The 19,064-nt window shown below is 42.2% G+C and overlaps 1 protein-coding gene across 3 annotated transcripts in view; it reads right to left on the bottom strand.

Moving 5' to 3' along the window:
- PCDH15 (protocadherin related 15) overlaps positions 1-19,064 on the bottom strand; it is a 904,082-nt gene that overhangs the window by 705,672 nt on the left and 179,346 nt on the right. For 2 of the 3 annotated variants that reach the window (XM_019538590.1, XM_019538589.1), the window contains exons 3-4: positions 13,998-14,012; positions 13,266-13,331 (exon numbers count right to left, since the gene is read on the bottom strand). In XM_019538590.1, coding sequence (XP_019394135.1) covers positions 13,266-13,331; positions 13,998-14,012 — 81 coding nt within the window. The remainder of the gene's footprint in view (positions 1-13,265; positions 13,332-13,997; positions 14,013-19,064) is intronic. The other variant, XM_019538591.1, reaches the window with a different exon arrangement.

Below are 19,064 nucleotides of genomic sequence, written 5' to 3'. Positions count from 1 at the left end.
CATAAGAACTACTTCACAGTTAGGGCAGCTAGGAGCTGGAACCAACTTCCAAGGGAAGTGGTGCTGGCTCTTACCCTGGTGGTCTTGATGCCTACCTGGCTGGACTCATTTGAGTCCAGTTTTTCTCCAGCCCAGGCGGGGGGTCGGACTGGAAGATCTACAAGGTCCCTTCCGACCCCACTTCTATGATTCTATGCATCATTGACAAGAAATGAAAATGTTGTAATTTTTAAAAATAATCTGTAAATAACATTTGGCACACATTTGCTTTCTTGCTGGTACATTTACCTTATCTGGACAAATTACAGAAATTGTAAAACAAAGGAGACAACACAACAAGTATTGTAAAAAGAGATGAAGAAAATCTATTTCAAGATTAGATTTTTTTTTTAAATGTTTGTTACTTACATTTAGGGGTTAAGAATACCTATACTTTTATACAAAGCATTAGACTTTTATTTCATTCTTCCTTTGTTTCTCAACTTAACCAGAAAATTAATAAGGCCTACAAAATCATATACAAGATTATCTAGTAATCATCTTATTAACATGTTTGAAACTTTAATGCATCTGGTTTCATCTATAACCATATTTAAAAATCACAAAAGTATACCTTTTTACATTTCATTTTCTCTCTTGTAAAAAATACCTCATGCTAGTCAGACTAAAGTCAGTGCATGACTGACTCAGCAGAATGATGATGGAATAAAAACCCTTTAATCTTTATGGATCTTTAGTTCAATTCTAGCTCCTATTGGCAGTTATTGAAAGCTTTATCATATAATTACTCACTGTTAGGTTGCCACTCCACAAGTCATATGAAACTAATTAGCACATTTTCATTCCATCTCAGCAGAAAATCCAAAGATTTTATGGCCCAAGAGAAAATTTTTCAACCGTTATCAGTTGTCACTGTTGAACAATGTTAAGACATTGTGGTACAGTAGAAACACCTACACTGATCTTCTGCCCTGGCAAAACAACTTAAGGCTTTTTAATCTGGCACCTTTCCCTGGGACTACATTTGGGTAAGATTAAAACAAAAGAAATATCAACACTGCAAAGACAGGGAGATGCACGTAAGTAATAAAATAACCCATAAAATTGTAATTTAGAAATGAAAAGCTTAACTTTCCTTGTACCTGGAGTGTACCAACACTCCTCTCTCTATAGGAGTGTAAAATGTGATCGAGAGGTGCCTGCAGTAATTTAAAATGTAGAGTAAAGGCAATTATAATTTAATTAGCAGGGAACATTACCAGGATCACATAAGTAGGTAAGTGGAAGTTGGAGGAAAACATGTTTACAAGTGAAGGGAGGGAGCAGTACAACCACAGCTCACTCATATGGCCAACACCTTTTTTTGTTTATGGAGAAACTATTAAAAAAAAAATGGCTCTCTTACAACATTGTAAAACTAGAATAATAATGGTACTTTATACAATTAGTTCTGAATTACAATTACAAAGTAAATAAATGCAGAAAGATCCATCAACTTATATTTGCATATGACAAAAGGTGGCAAGCTTCATATACATACATACACACACACACACACACACACATATATATATGCACACACATACATACATACAGACATACACATACATATACACACACACAACTATATTCAATAATCACAACATCACTAAAGAGCAAGTTTCAAGTAGTATATCTAGAACAGGGACAGGCAAAATACGACCTGTCAGTCACTTTCATCTGACATGTCAGACACTTTCATTTGGCTGACAGTGCCCACCAATGAATTGTACCCAGCCCTTTTACCCACTAGGGTGGGAGCAAGGTGCCTATGTATACACCCCCCACAACATACCCTATTGTGTCTTGCTCCCACCCTAGTGGGCAGAAAGACCCAACCTGGCCATCAGGCAACTTCTAGGTGGGACTGCTGCTGCATCTGCCAGAGACCTGCTCAGCTTTCCAGGCATTCTGTTCTCTCTGGGCAGCAGGTAGGGAAGCAGTGGGGGTGGAGCTGCAGCTGGGCGGGAGCATGAAGCATGGGGCTAGAGTTGGTGGTAGCACGGAGCTCAGATGGGCAGGACGTGTGGCCACCCCACCCCACTCCCCCCCATGCAGCACAGTCCTGGCAGGTGGTGGTGGCAGCAGCAGCAGGCAGGAGCACTTGGGGCACTTGTGCCTGATACAGGCACTGATGCCCAGGGGCACACAGCAAGGAGTGCAGCTCCCCCTCCAGGCAGTTTCTATCGCTGGCACTCCCCACCATGCATGTGCAGCCCCTTCACTTGATGTGGCACTGGAGGGAAGCTCTGTATGCTGAAGCCATCTGCCTCCCCCACTCCCTGGACCTACACAGCAGGGGTGGGAAAGGCAGCCAGCTCCAGCATGTGGGGCTTCCCTGCAATACTGTATGAGTATGGAGGTTGTGCATGACTGGCAGGGAGTGTTGGTGATAAAGTCTGCCCCTGGAGAGCTGCACCCCATGCCACAATGTGAAGTGCTGGCCAGAGCCACATGCCATAGTGTCTGCTCTGGGCACAAGCACCTCCACCTGCTGCTGTGCCATGGGGAGAGTTTGAGGGGGGGTCACCACACCTCCCCATCCTTCCTTACACCCCACAAATGCCATACACCCAAACCCTACCCTCACAACCCTCAACATAACCTATGGCCCCCATATACCACACCATACACACACACCCACACTCCACCATACACCACTCCAAACCATATACAAGACTTTAAAATGTATTTTTGAGTTATTATGCAATCACTTCTATATACAGTATGTAAATACAAATCATGACAAAAACATTTTTGTAACAAAATTAAAATATATTATAGTAGGTGTTTGACTATTAGTGTACAATTTGTTTTTTTCCTGGTTCTAAGATGCCAACCCCCCTTCGCAAAAGGAGTATTTCCAGGGTGGAAGAGGAGGGACTTCCAGTCCCAAGATGGTAACTAGAGGGCAGCTCTCAAGGGGTAGGGCTACCCATGCAGCCCTCAGAAGCTCACCAAACCTCATTAAACAGCCCTCCACCTAAAATAATTGCCCACTCCTGATCTAGAACAATGGAGAGATACTTGACCTGAACTGGGATTTAACAGAAACCCAATAATTTAGGAGAAATATTGCCTCAAACCACACTTCTGGCTATGTTTCAGCTTTTTTTCCCCAGGATTGCTTAAGGATTCTCAGGACTACCAAATTCACTAAATTTAAGGATAATAAAACTGTTGAAATAAAATATTTCTCCCTTACTCTACCCATCTCTTTGGGAAATTTATTAAGTTGGGGTTAATAAAAGGTACTTAAGAGCATTAGGGTGAGTGGACTCTATTCAGTTTGGTAAGTGTTCACAGTGAATCTGAAAGAGGGCTTCATAGATAATAGCTTTCAGCATTAAACATTAAATCCCAACATACTAATAAAAAAAATTAGCTATGCTTTACCTATGGTGGAATTAAGAAATAGCACAGTAGAGACACTGAAAAATGCCAGGTTCTCCACCTTGGGAAGAAAAACCTGCAACATGCTTGTAGGCTCAGCAGTGCTACACTAGCTAGCACTATGGATGAAAAGGACTTGGGGGTCATGACTGACCACAAGATGAACATGAGCTTTCAATGCAATGCTGTAGCTAGTAAAATGAGCAAAATGCTGGCTTGCATCCATAGATGCTCCACAAGCAAACCCCAGGATGCCATTCTCCCATTGTACTTAGCCTTGGTGAGGCCACAGCTGGAGTACTGCATCCAATTCTGGGCTCCTGGAAAAGCTCAGGCTCAGGGGTGATCACCAGAGCGCCCCAGGGGATGACAAGGTCAAACGGTCACAAACTCTTTCAGGACCATTTCAGGAGGGACATAAGAAAGAACTTTACAGTCCAAGCCCCCAAGCTCTGGAATAGATTGCCAGAGGTGGTTCAAGTACCTACTTTGAACACCTTCAAGAGAAATTTGGATGTTTATCTTGCTAGGATCCTATGACCCCTGCTGACTTCCTTTCCCTGGGGCAGAGGGCTGGACTTGCTCTTCCAAGGTCCCTTCCAGCCCTAATGTCTAGGAAATCTAGGAATAAGTGCCATCCCCAAAGCCAGAAGCCAAGAAATAAAACTGTTTCTACTGGACATATCCATAGGGAGAAAATACTCTTCCAAGGTGTCAAAATTATATTCAAGCTACTGCATAAACACCATTGGAACTTAATAGATGGATGTAACAACTGAACATATATTTTTCAGTTTTTCCCTATGTTTATACTCTATAAAGCTGCTTTGAAATATCACACACTGAGCTGTTATAGAGATGAGTTCCACAGCACACAGATTAATACACAGCACTTGGCATAGTTCCCAAATTTTGCTTGACCTTCTCTGGGAAATGAAATACCAAGGAATGTAGGGACCTCTAGGAGTACATGGCCAAAAAAGGGAATCTAAAGTCTGCTGCCTTCTGGGCTAAGTACAGAAAGTCAAAAAGCCTGAGGCTACCTCAGTTCAAGATTAAATCGTAGTCTTTGCAGATTAGTCTAAACTGCAGAGATTAAATTGAAACAGAAGTGAACAGATATCTATCTACCTTTTGGCTCAAGAAATGCAGCCCCAGAATCCAGGGTTGCTCCCTGGCCATGTGTTCAGTTCCATTTCCTGCTGCCCTGAGGTCTCTGGAATTTGCATTCCAGAATTACAGCAGCAGGACTCTGTAAGATTGCTCATTGCTTCCTCTTCCTGCTTCCAGGTGCCTCTGGGATTTGTACTCCACAGTTGCAACCAGCAGTAAGTTTAAGTGGAGGAAGGGTTGTTTAACACCCCCTCCCTGGCCCCAGTCCCTAGCTGGGATTTGCCTGGAGTAGGTAAGTCCTGCCTCACCCCACCATAGACTGAGCTGCAACCCCAGCAGGGCTTGCCCTGCCCACCCCTTTGTCAGCCAGCCCTCACTGCTCTAGCTAGGGAGCAGAGGGGCAGAGACAGCCCTGCTCTCTGAAGCAGACAGCAAAGCCCAGCCCAGGGCTGGAAAGCATGCTGGGATACTGGGGGACTGTGATTTAACTTGAACCAGGATGGGGTCTGAGACAGAAGTTCCATAAACTGGATTGACTCAAATCAGTTAAGTCTGATATTACATTCAAGCAGGTTTATCATAAATCAGTTTCAGCCATTTTGAAACTGGTTTATGTGCACTGAGCTTCTGTTCTGTTACAGATTTTAACCAGTTTCTGATCATTTAAACTAGTTTATATGTAACTTCTGTCCCTAGCCCTGCCTGCTGACTTTCTACTTTGATTTCCCTACAATAGCAGAACAACAGCCCTTAACTTACTCTCTTGCTTTTTGAGATGCCCAGCAGATGTGTGTTCATCTTAACTGAATGGAAGCAGCAACACAGTGGGACACAGTTCTCTATTGCCAAAATCTTTAAGTTCTGGAGAGTGACCAGGGGCAGAACATAATTTTCTCCGCTGCTTTCTGGGTTGGAGGTGTAAACTGCCCTCTTAGTACTGTTTTTTTATGTCACCTAAGGGAAAAAATAGGATGAGCTATCCTTAAAATAACTGGATCCCTCTGTGTCCCTAATTCTGTTTGAGATTGTAACAGGGAGACATCGATCCTGTTATGGGAATGCCCCTGGTGAGAGCCCACTGATTTGAACTGGTGCTTTGGCAAGGACACTGGGACAAACTGATTAATAACCAAGCCCGGACTCACTTCCCAGCGGTGACACATTGGGAAGTGTTAATCACTTGTTAGAACTGCAGCATGGCCAAGGAACCCGGAGACAGATTGGTTAATGGCCAGTCAAGGACTATCACTCCCTGGCAGTGAACAGCCAGGAAGTGTTAATAGCTTGTGGGAAACATTGTATAAAAGACTGATAGCCTGATTGAAGAGATCCCTTGGAAGGGGAACCGGAACATAGGTCTGAGATGCCTGAGCAATGAGCAGACCCTGTGCGGGCGGAGGTGCAGGTGGCAAGAGAAGAGAGCCAGGAGAGAAAGCTTTCCCTGGAATGGGGAGCAGAGGAATTGCCGGTTTATCAGGAGCTGAGATTTAAAGGGGCCAGTTGAATGTAGTGCTGAGGAGACAAGGGAGAGACCTTGCGATGTTGACGTTTGCAAGTAGCAGATAATCACAGGCAACACGTGAGTGAGTAAGGCTTATTAGTCTGTTAAACTAGCCCAGGAACAGAAGAAGCCAGGGCAGCGACAACCTGGCAGTAAGAAGTAGATAACTGATGGTCAGTTGCAGTCAGATATAGGTGAGCGGGCACTGGTGATAATCAATATTAAAATCTGTAAGCCTTCCTCTAGTTTGGGGTCACCTACATTTACTCCCATCAAGTTGTGGCAAGCAAGATAGACACCATTATGAGGGAAGGAGGGACTTAACATCTCATTTGTGCCCCAGACAAACACACACTCACAGAGATATACAAGTTTAATACAAAGTGGTTGAGGTGCAACACCATTTCAGAGAGTGAATATGAGAACAGGAAGTAGTACCAACACACAAAACATATCATTTAACCTCCCTAAGCATCATTGATATACTTTGGCCCAGAGTTGATGCAGACAGTTGTGCCTGAGGGATAATTCTACTGTGTGCGCAGCTAGCTATGAATCAACAAGTCTAATGACTATTATGGATAGTATATATTCTTTCCATGAATTCTCATGTAAATTGTAATTTCTGCTTATAATATTCCCAGTTCATTGAAAATCTGATGGCTTAAAAATCTAAAACCTAAATGAAGTATGTCATACAATTAAAAAAATATGTGGAAACAAAAATATTTTCCCCTTCGCACTCCCTCCCTCCATCTACAGTTGAAACAGTTGAAAGAAAATATGTTTTCATAATACATACTTTGTAAAGTTAAGTTTTTGAAAGGGCTGATACATGTAAATGCTTAACTTATACACTGATATCTGAAAAACATTATAACAAGCAAAGAAAAATAATGAAATAAAACTACTATACCTTATATATTTATACACTTCCTTTAAATGATTCTGTATGTTCAGTGTCTTGGCTTACTGTGCACTTTTCTTTTTATTGCTCTGTCTGCTTAGTTAAGTGAGGAGCTGATTGTACACAGACAAAGAATAGAATATACCATACTATTTCTTTCTTGAAGTCTAGCACATTTGACACTTCTTACCTTCGTTCCAGATCTATGGCAACAATTGAATCTTATGACTGTTGTTACAATGTAAAAGTTCCAAAGTAGAAGACACTACACATTATTTCTGAAAGGTTGAGTATCAAATGGGGCAGGATTTGGGAAGGGGGAGGGTGTCTAGAACAAAACCAAGTCAACCTCCCCCCGACACACGCACACAATTTACAGCAAATTACTGCTTTTTGGTCTGTGTAGAATGAACATGTTTGACTAAAAAATATTATTGCAGAATTTTTAGAGCATTCAAATTGCACAATAAAGAAGACCTAACATAAAGCTTGGATACTCCAGGCTCCAACCACCTTAACAGCTGCTTTAAGTGCAGCTGTTACTCCTACTGTATATGCAGACAAGATTACTATTGTAATTTCAGTTCTCCCAGACTAGTCTTTTCAGAGTTTCAGCAACATGACCCCAAGAAAGTCAATACATAGGGAAGGAAAAAATAGCCTGCTGTAAAAATCTATCCTGGTACAGAATTTAACATTATCTTACACTATACAGTATAGATGCATTAACAGTAATAGTTGTTCATTTTCTCAGCAGAAAATGACCTTAAACCTGCGGCTCTCCACTCCAGTAAAAATCTGCATATTTCAAACCATTCAGAACACTATTTAGCTATGACTGAGAGCTCATAAAAATAGTTTTCAGGCCTGCAGGAAACTCAAAGAGCAACAGAGGTGCAACAGCCAGGCACTTGAAGTAGATGTGACACACAGGGGTAACAGCAACTTCTAGCTGTACAACTGTGGTGGCAGCATTTTTTTCCCTGTGTGCCTTCCTCTGTCACTGCCCTTCAAGTCAGCATTCAGAATGACTGCCTTGGTGATGCTGGTGTAGTTATGCTACAGCATAGCAAGAACCCTTCTGTACAATATAGCAATGCATCACATTCCCCGCATATAGAAAAAAGAAATATAAGCCACATACTTGACTACTGGCAACTTACTGCATAATAAATCTGTAAAATTAACAGAAAAAAAAGCATAAAAAGAGGTTGGGGGGGCTAAAACAAAAACAATGAAAAGCTGACAATTTCTATCTTGAAACACAACAAATTACCAGAGGATCCAAAGAGCTACTGACTAGGGCTGTGTGAAGCATCAGGTGCTGATTCAATTCAGAGGAGATTCAGCTCAATTTGATGGCTGAATCTCTGAATCTGAATTTAATCAAGAGACCAATTAAAAAGCCTGAGTCAATTCAAAGCTCTCTGAATTGATTTGGAAAATATTCAGAGAGCTTCAGAGATTTGGACAGTCCTGGTAAGTAGGGGACAAGGGAGTGGGGGCTGGAAGAGGGGAGAGGGGACCACAGGGGGATGGAAACCTGCCAGGCCCCATCCCCTTCCTGCTCCCCCAGAACTCCTGAGCGCCCCCCAACATGCACTTGCTCACCCATTCCCCACCCATGCCTGCCCCACCCAGCACCAGCTCTTTAAAATATCAAACAAAAACAAAGCCCCCACTCCCTGGCTGCTGCAGCAGCCTCGGAGCTTCTGGGGGCTCAGGGCAGAGCCCCCTATACAGTGCAGGTCAGTGGGGATTGCCCCCTGCCTGGCAGGAGGTCAGTGCGGGGCTTTGTTCTTTCCAAAGCGGGGAGCTGAGGTGAGTGGGGCAACCATAGGGGGGACTGGGAGAGTGGGCAGAAGTTGCGGGGCTCATGGCATGCATGCAGCATGGATCATCCCCATGTCTGGCAGCAGCTGATGAATCGGGGCTTTTTCTTCAGAGCCAGGAGCTGGGTCCAAGCAGGGTAGCCATAGATGGGGCTAGGAGAGCCAGCAGGGGTGGGGCCAAATCTCTGAATCAGATTCAGCTGAATTGATTTGGGACACTGATTCGAATCACCAAATTGAATCACTGTCCCCTGAATCGGCTGAATCTGAATCCGAAGTGAATACTAAACACTTTACATAGCCCTACTACTGACCCTTCTCGCTACTCTGCATTACATATAAACTCATGGAAAGCAAAATCCTGAACAGAACAGAAAAAAATTATTGATTCCCCAGCTCCGAAAAGAACAAGTTGGCATTCAGAAAAAGCTGTGCACCACTGACCAAGTTACACTACTTGCACCTGACATAGAAAATTGATTTAAAATGAGGTGCAGTCTTTATCAATCTCACAGCCACCTATGACACTATATGGCATCCAGGCCTCAAATATAAACTGCACTCTAAGATACCTGACTGCAAGCTATACAGTTTCATCATGAACACAATGATCTGCTGGAGATCATTCAAATTTTCAGCCAAGGAGGAAAAAATATAGAGTTTGAAATCTAAAGAATGGTATCTCCCAAAGGTAAGTTCTATCACCAATACTTTTCACTGTATATACCTCAGACTTCCTGCATACCGTATCTAAACAATACACATACACTAACAATGTTGCCATAGTTGCTCAAGGAACAGACATAACAGAACTGGACAAGGCACTGAATACTGACATGAAACTCATCACCGACCATCTCCACAAATGGAGCTTAAAGTTGAGAATCAATAAATCAGTATCATCAGTCTGCTACCCAGACAACTGTTGTGCCAAGAGCACGCTGAATATCCAAGTAAGCAACCACAACATTCTCCATGAGCATACCCCTCCTACCTAGGAGTCACATTAGAACTTTTTCTCACTTATAAACCTCACATTCAGAAGGTAGCATGAAAGTCTCCAAATGGTAGATGTTTAGCCAGCACAACATGGGGTGCCAATTTCAAAATGTTCAGAAACACTGCACTTGCAATGGTATATATCCCACCAGAATACTGTGCTCCTGTATGATCCAGAAGTTGTCACACTAAAAAGCTCAACACTGTTCTTGAGTTTGCACTGAGATTCATAAATGGTCACACAACTTGCGCACACACACAAATGCACACACACACATGCCCTGTACTCTCTGGCATTAGGCCAAGTGATACAAGATGATAGACCCTAACATCATTACTGTCAATAGAGACAAGAGTTGATGAAAATCACCTGGCTCCATCAACTGTTAACTGAAGATCCAAAAGATGAAGGCTTAAAAGTCTCAAAAGTCCTAAAACATCTGTATATGAGCTCAGAAGCCCCTGAAAGAGATTGACGATATTGAACCAAACCTATGATGGGCAGTTACAGAGTACCAAGTGCTGGGAAAAGTCAGATCTACTCCTACAGCATTTTATACCAACATCAAATGTGTACCCCATTGGGCATGACTTTGACAGAAGCACAGGTCAAGCTGAACAGGCTGATATCTGAATACGGACACTTCAAAACAACACTTCACAAAATGAATATCTTGGATAGCCTGTGTGTAAATGCAGCAACTGACAAACAGCACAGCACTTAATTGAAAACTGCAGTCTTTACAAATGCCAAGCAGGGTAGATGGAATCCACACATTAAGAAACAATACCAAACAGTGGCTTATAGATTTGGAAGTTGACACTATATTTGACACTATATGAAAGAAGTGCAACTCCTAGGTGAACTAAAGTTATATGAGGTCAGATGTTTTTTCACTGATCTGACCTTCCCGAACTCCCTTACTTTTTGCCACTTAGATCACCCTAACCCTAGTTAGGTTGATCAAACTGTAAGATTCTCACATAAGTGAATTAAGATAGATTGGATGGCCATTTTTTGCCCATTCGAGTTTCCTGAACTTGTGTACAGTTTGGCACTTAGACCTATCAAACCCTAATTGGATCAATCCAAATGTAATATCTCATACATAAATTTAGCAGATTCTAAAGGTCAACAGCAAGACAACTGTGAAGTTTAGCCATGAGATAGTGAACAGTAAAATAAAATGAAAGTATAGCTTATTTACAATATTTCATGAACATCAGCAGACAGCACCGCTGGTACTGAGAGATGCAGAAGGACAATTAACTGTTGTACTAACTCCGTAATGAATCCTAAATGACTAAACCCTCTAAGTTTTTTAAAAACCAAAGTCATTATCACAGGTAGTACTATATATAGCCTAGAAATAAATTGTAAAGGCCAATAATTTGAAGGAAATAATTGAATAAATTAGAATCTCTGGACATTTCTATATGTACATTTGTCTGCTTTGACACACCAAAGATCCAGCGCATTGGAAAAGATGCGATTAACTGAGTCTGCTCTGCACCTGCCCAGTACTGCATCGCATGTGATTGTGTAAATGGTGAGATGCGCACCAGTGCTGAGAAAATGGCAGTGGTGTGCTTTTGAACTAAAAGACCTTTGATGCATTTTAGTTCAAAAGCTCATTTCTGTCATTTTCTCAATGCTGACATGCATTTTGACATTTATACAAATGCATGTGCTGTAGCACTGGGTACTTTTAAAACTGCCCAGAGCTGCAGTACCAGCATGCGTACAAATGCCCTCTGTTTTTATCTTGCAGCTTTAATGCTTAGCATAAGCCTGCCTTTATTCACAGTAATTCACTGGTCCTAATGATCTCCACCCCAGAGTGCTGAGGAAATTAGCTGAGGTCATTGAGGAACTCCTGGTATGGCTTTACGAGCACTCATGGTGCTCTGGCATGGTGCCAGAGGACTGGAAAAGCCAATGTGGTTCCCATTTTCAAAAAATGGAGGAAGGAGGGGCCAGGAAACTATAGGCCAGTTAGTCTTACCTTGATCCTGGGTAAGCTTTTTGAGAGAATTATCCTGGTGCATGTCCACAAGAGGCCAGCAGGGGAGATTATGCTTAGGGGCAACCAACATGGGTTCATTAGAGGCAGGTCCTTGTCAGAACAACTTGCTGGCCTTCTATGACCAGGTCACCAAATCCTTAGACACAGGGGTAACAGTGGACGTAGTTTTTCTGGACTTTAGGAAGGCCTTTGACATTGTCTATCACCTCATTCTCATTAAAAAAACTGGGCAACTGTGGTGTCAACACCTACACAGTCAAATGGGTCACTAACTGGCTGGAGGGCTGCACACTCAGAGACTGATGGTGGACAGGTCTTAGTTGACCTGGAGAGATGTGGGCAGTGGGGTTCCCCAGAGCTCGGTCCTTGGGCCTGCACTGTTCAACATCTTCATCAGCAACTTGGATGAGGGGGTAAAAAGCACCCTGTTCAAATTCGCAAATGACACTAAGGTGTGGGGGGACATGGGCATGCTAGAAGGGAGGAATAGGCTGCAATTGGACCTATACAGGTTACAGGGGTGGGTGGATGAGAACAGGATGAGTTTCAACACTGACAAGCGCCAGGTATAATGCCTTGGAGGGAAGAACCAGCACCACACCTACAGCCTGGGGAACTCCCTTTTCATCAGTGCAGAGGCAGAAAAGGATCTTGGAGTCATCATTGATGCCAAAATGAACATGGGCAGACTGTGTGGGGACATGGTCAGGAAGGCCAACCACACCTTGTCATGCATCCACAGGTGCATCTCAAGCAGGTCCAAGGAGGTGATCCTCCCCCTCTATTCAGCAGGCTGCAGTTGGAGTACTGCATCCAGTTCTGGGTGCTGCACTTCAAGAGGGATGTAGACAACATGGAGAGGGTCCAGAGGAGGCCACTTGCATGATCAGGGGGCAGCAGGGCAGGCCCTATGAGGAGAGGCTAAGGGAGCTGAACCTGTTCAGCCTCCACAAGAGAAGGCTGAGGGGGGATCTAGTGGCCTGTTACAAACTAGTCAGAGGGGACCAGCAGGCATTGGGGGAGTCCCTGTTCCCCCGAGCACTGCCAGGAGTGACTAGAAATAACGGTCACAAGCCGGCAGCAGGTAGATTTAGGCTAGATATCAGAAGGTACTACTTCACTGTCAGGGTGAACCACCTTCCAGGATAAGTGGTGCTGGCTCCTACCCTGTGAGGTCTTTAAGAGGAGGCTGGATGAATACCTTGTTGGGGTCATTTGACCCCAGTACTCTTTAATGCCACGGCAGGGGGTCAGACTTGATGATCTGCTCAGGTCCCTTCTGACCCTACCAACTATGAAACTGAAACTGTAATTCCAGATCCTAACATGTTCATCTTCTTCTTCTTATCCTTAAGAAAATGAGAATCTATCAAACCTGCATTCTATTTTTAATAATGCTCACTATTGATAAGAATAATATAGCACAGTGGCAGTGAAAAAAATGGCACACTCACCATTTCGACTTTCTTCATCAATAGCAACTATTGTGGCTGGAGGACCTGTTCTGGCCAGCTTGCAGTCTATAAAAATGAAACCAGAAGTTATTTCTAAACCAAGAGTATATTCTGTATGTATGAAAACATTATACTGAGACAATGATGAACAAACAAGGTAAGCTTGAAATACTAATCTAATAACTATCATAAGGACTAAAACCTAAAGCTTTAATTTTTCTCTTATTCAGATAAACTCTTTTTAAAGCGTAGAGAATTTGGTGGAGAAAGACCTAAATAAAGACCTTAGGTTCTGGGTCCACCTGTGAATACACAGTTCACAACATATTCCCAATGTTACTTTAGTATCTTCTACTGGTTATGACATTTACTTTCCATGTCATGAATGTACACACGAAGTCCTGGCAACAACACAACACAACACAGTTAACTCACTACACCATAAACCTGTTCATGTCCTGCTTCAGTTATACCAACTGGGACCAATGTGAAAAAGTAGTCCTTCAGGACAGAGATAATGTAATGGTAATTTAACCAAAAGAAATAACATAAAGGAGTGATTAAAAAGGGATAAATTGTAATTAAAGTTTCACAACAGAAACAAAACTAATTGGAATTAAATTGCAACAAAAGGATCTAATTAAAGAGAGTGAACAGAATTTTAATAACATTGTAAAAAAAATAAAAATGAATAACAGACAAGCAATGCTCAGGAAGTTTTTGGCATCTTACCCTCATATTGCCAGTCTGGAGTCAAAAGTTTAGAGTCATCAATGGAGGCAGAGAAGAATAATGAAAGAAAATAAAGGAGATTTTATTGTTTTTGTTTAGAGACACAAAGAAGTACACACACAGCTTCTAGATATAGAGATGTAAACTTCTGACTTTATATATAGGCACATATACCAAATTTGATGTGTGCATGTTGTACACAACTGAGCTGCGCATATAAAATAGAAAGAAAAAATATTTATGGCTTTAGATCATGCACTGGAAAAAATACTCTAAATTTAAAATATTAATCACTCTTCAGTTTGAAAGATGTGTTGAATAATATCTTGCATTCCAATGTTTGTCTAACTATCCCAACTATAAAGATGGTCCAATAAAAGATATTGCCATAAGCAATCTTTGCCTCTTATGAACTGTCGCACAGTAACTCTGACATGGGTAGATGAAGGAGAATGTATCGTATTTCATAGTGGGCAACTGAATAAGAGGCTAAGGTCTAGGTTTCTCAGCTATTTGGACACTGCCCTACTCAGCAGGCTTAAGTAATTTAGCTATCTAAATCCCATTTTCAAATATTACTTCAAAAGCATCTCAGTTATGTTGATTTCTATTATGGGACTCAAGGTTTCTGAAAATACTACCTGCTAACCTGAATATATTCCCAACTCAGTATCTGAAAATAATTGAAAACCTGGCCCTTTGGAATGCACACAAAGCTCAAACATTTGTAACAGTTATGCAGACTACTGCCAGTCATGGGGAGCTGTAATGAGAAAATACTGCGGTGATTTTTTTATTCCCAATTAACAGTACACACTCTATATATAATGCATACAAGCATTATATTTCTACCAGTAGAATCACAGGTCCACCAGACCAACAGTGCAGATCTTTTAGAAACTTCTACCTTGTCTGACAACATAGAAGTTTCCTCCAGTTGACCACCTACCCATAGAACAAACACTTGCACACTTATCTGACTGATAGACACTCCAGTGCTATCCCCTGACTTTCCAATGCATAGTGCCCTCTCCCCACACCACCTCCTGATGGACAGTTTGACAGTTGGTTGGATCCTCTGCTCCAGTCAAGTCACAGAACAAAACCCTCCCCTTATTAACTTTGGGGCTGGGAAAGCTCAGCCTCTTTCCACAGCCCTGCAGTTGACAACCCCCAAGCTCCAAGGCTTGAAGCATCGCTTGGCCCCAACTGCCTTACCTAGGGCCCTGGGGCCCTCCCAGGGCAGTAGTGGTGTTGAACCTTTGTCTTGGAGCCTGGCCAGCAGCCAGTGTGGCTCTTTTTGGCCAGGCCCCCCTTCTGCAGCACACGCTGCTGCCACATGCTCCACACTACTTTTTTTTTTAGTGATTTAAAAAAAAAAAAAATCAGGATCTTCTGGTGTAAAAAAAGGTACACCAGACTGCAAAATAGCAGTGAGGTGAATGCAGCACTGTGGGGGGCTTCACATACATGCTCATGGGGACATGCTCTTAGAGAGCACCATGGTATCCAATTATAGGCTCCAATTTTCCTAATGTATACGAGGGTTATGTGGTAAAAAAAAAAAAAAAAAAAAATGTAACAGCACTTCTTCAGCTCTGTGACTGGGCCACAACACAAAAGGGTGTTAGCCATTCATTCCCCACTTTCCCCTGCAACTGAGTTCAGCAAGAGAAGTGGAGAAGGGACAGGGCAAACGGTGGCAATACCCAACCTCTGGATTCTGAAACCATGCAAAAACAGGATCCGGCTAGAGCTTTCTCAGATAAGCTGATGTTCTCAATATAGACCTCACTGCACAAATGGAGCTTAAGCAGGAGCTGACCAGGTGGTGATTGTAAAACTCATTGTATGTGTGCCACCACCAAAAGGGGAGCAAGATCACACTACCACACCCTGCCTGAATCTACCTGTGCACAAACCAGATTTGAAATTTAGTGCTTTTATTTTGTTTTCCTCAGAGAATCTAAATGGATGCATTTATTTTGCCATCCTTTGATCTCGTTTCTTATTTTTACATGACAGTTTGATTGGTAAATATGGAATGAGTATTTGTGCATGAAGTGGATCCAAATCAAATATGGAATACTGAGAGTTTTCACAATTTTTCTTCTTTTGTTTCAGTGGTAAACTGTTATTTGGAAATGTAGGCCTGGCTGCAGGAAAAAAAGAGCTATTACAAGTCGAAAGAGACACTGAAATGTATTAGAAGATAACACTGAACGAACTAAAAGATAGAGTTGTAGCAATAATTCAGTAAGGGGAAAAGAAAAGAACAGGATGCCAAGAGAAAAGTCCAGCATTTAGATTCTCTTTGTTACAGCAAAAATGGGTTTCTCAGGAAATTTACATGTCTGACAGGTAGTGAAATCCTTAATGTACAGTTTTACATAAAGCACCAGTTAAATCTCTGGCTGCATTTTGAGATTTCTCTCTAATTTCCTTTCCTTCATCCCATAAAAAGACTAATGGAATAGTCATGGTCTTGTTTTAGGATAACATTCACTGGCTTAAATTCCTCAAGTTATTGAAAAAAATCCTTTAATTTTACAAAATGTTTAATTGTACAAAATGGGCATCAAGGAGAATGAGACAGTTTAAAATATTTTTTAAAACAGAAACTGTTAATACACTTTACTTGCATTTTGCATATACTTTGATTACAAAAAAAAAATGAGCATAGAAAATGCCCGGAGAGACATTTCAAGCAGAGCTAGTCTAAGACACTGGTAAAACCTGGTTTAGAAAACAGTGTATGATTCAGATTACACCTGCTCAAGAAAGAGGAGTTTAGGCATCTGCTTAGAAGCATTAACTGGGATGTTTAGGTAAATGGAGGGCCTATTCTATAAGAGGACAAACAATAAGATTAGCTTGTTTAGTTTTAAAAAAATGAAAACTGAGAAGAGATCTGATTGGTCTCTATATACATCAGGCCTGTAGGAGTAAATATCAAGGAATGCAAAAGAGCTATTTATCTTGAAGCACAATGCTGTCATGAGAAATAATTACTTAAAAATGGTATTGGCCATGAATAAATTAATCTGAAATTTAGAAGGTTTCTAACGATACATGAAATGATGTTACAGAACAGCCTTTGTATAGGTGTCTGCCGTGCACCTAAGTGATTTTAAGATGCACTTTGACTAGCTTGGCTAAGTACAGACATTTGGGAGTGTTAGGGGTAAGTTAAATTAATTCAAAATGACAGCTCCATAGTAGGTAAAGTCAGGACTGGGAGGGCTAGCTGTGGGATTGAGGGTCAAACAGGGTGAAGGGGATCAGAGGTCTGCCAGGGGACATTGGGGCAAGAGCGACTTGAGGATGGGGTGGGGGGGAGGCATGATCCATGAGGGGTAGGGGGAGCAGGAGCAATGCGAAACTACACCACCATTTATCCCGGACCTCCCCCCACTAGGACTTACTTGTTCTTCTCTGACCATGGTGAACATTGATTAAAGCAGCTGCATCCAGAGTGGCTTGTGGGACAGGGTTTGAGAGCACTGACTAGGGGGGAGCAAGAGGCTGGGGGCATGGGGGAAATAGACCAAAGCAGAAAAAGGGGGGACTGAAAAAGAGTAACCCTGGGGCTGGGGCCAATGTTTGGGTTTTCCCATCCCTGGGGAAGTGGACAGAAGTACGATGCACCAGTTTGACCTGAATTGAATGAGTCTCATAACTACACAGATCCAGGTTTATCTTAAACTGGGTTCTGCAATTTGTAAACCAGTTTGTATGTATGAAACTTCTATTCTGTTACAGGTTTAGACTGATCGCCAGTCACTGAGAGTGGGTCTGAAAGTGTAAGGTCAGGAGCAGGATGAGCTAAACTTAAATTGGATGGTCATTTTGACCCTGATTTACCCTCCCCAAAATCTGTACTTAGCTTTTATGGAAAGGATTTTATAATATAGTTGCCTCCTGTGTACAGTTGCCAACTGTGTGCCCAGTTTGCTCAGGCCATAGGCCAGAGAGGTAACATACACAGAGCAACACATGGGACCCACAGAGGGGAGGTTGGATAGGTGTTAAGGCCCTTGTCAGCAGGGCCAGTAATGGGTAGCCTCCTGCCTTTCATAGTTTTCCATCAAGGTGTGGCAGTAAAGTAAAGCAGGTGGTTACCCTAGGATCAGGGCATCTGGCCAAGACCTGATGAGGAGGCCACCCTCTTACAGTGAGAAATCCCCTTTCAGGGTGTTTGGGGATAAACTCAATGGTAGCATCTGTCAAATCAACTCTCAGTTCAGGAGCACCACAAAGTATTCTTTCAATCTTGGTTGAATTGAGTCATTATTTTTGAGACACATCAAATCATCCTGTGATCACATTGGAGGTTGGAACATAGATGCTTTTGAATGATCCAAGATATATAATATCCTGGCATGCACATGAATAATCAAACCTGTCATTTAAATGGCAATAAGCTGTCCTAAATTTTTTAAACAATTTTAAAGATTTATTAAAAATTTTAACAATTGTTGTGGACCACATTTTTGCTCAACAAGTCATTATTACCTCTTTCATATATTTGTACTGAAAAATTCTGGTGGTTTTGCTGACCCAGAAACTGAGAAAAGAAACAGGATGGAGTTCCCACTTTTTCAATAGAAAATCATAGGGGTCAGGGTCACAAACCAATGGACCAAAGGGAGGAACTAGTAAAAGATAAAGAAGCATCAACAACTGTGTTAATATATAGTTAGTATCTTAAATTTTCACCCCCTCTCCCTCCTCTATACATCCACAACCTCCAGAGGAATCCTGAGATAAGTCTCAGAGTGCTCAATTAGCAACAGTCTGCAGCTGACCCCTCAGTATAAGTCCAGCTCCTTCAGTCCACCCAGTCCTGGCTGACAAATCCAGTGAGACTCCAAGCTCCACTGTGCATTCCTGCTATGTAGGACCATTCTCTAAATGAAGGCATTGCAAATTCTCTCTTTTCTTCTCACTCCAGGCACAAACTTCCTCTCCTGCTTATTCCTTTTCTTCCCTGACTCCTAGCACCTGTGGGTTTCTGGGAGCTGTAGTCTTAATTAGGAGTCATCACAGCTCTGCAGCATGCACCTT

The sequence above is a fragment of the Crocodylus porosus genome, unplaced genomic scaffold, assembly GCF_001723895.1.
Source record: "Crocodylus porosus isolate Cpor-Errol unplaced genomic scaffold, CroPor_comp1, whole genome shotgun sequence".
Lineage (NCBI taxonomy): Eukaryota > Metazoa > Chordata > Crocodylia > Crocodylidae > Crocodylus > Crocodylus porosus.
This window is presented reverse-complemented; position numbering and strand designations above follow the sequence as displayed.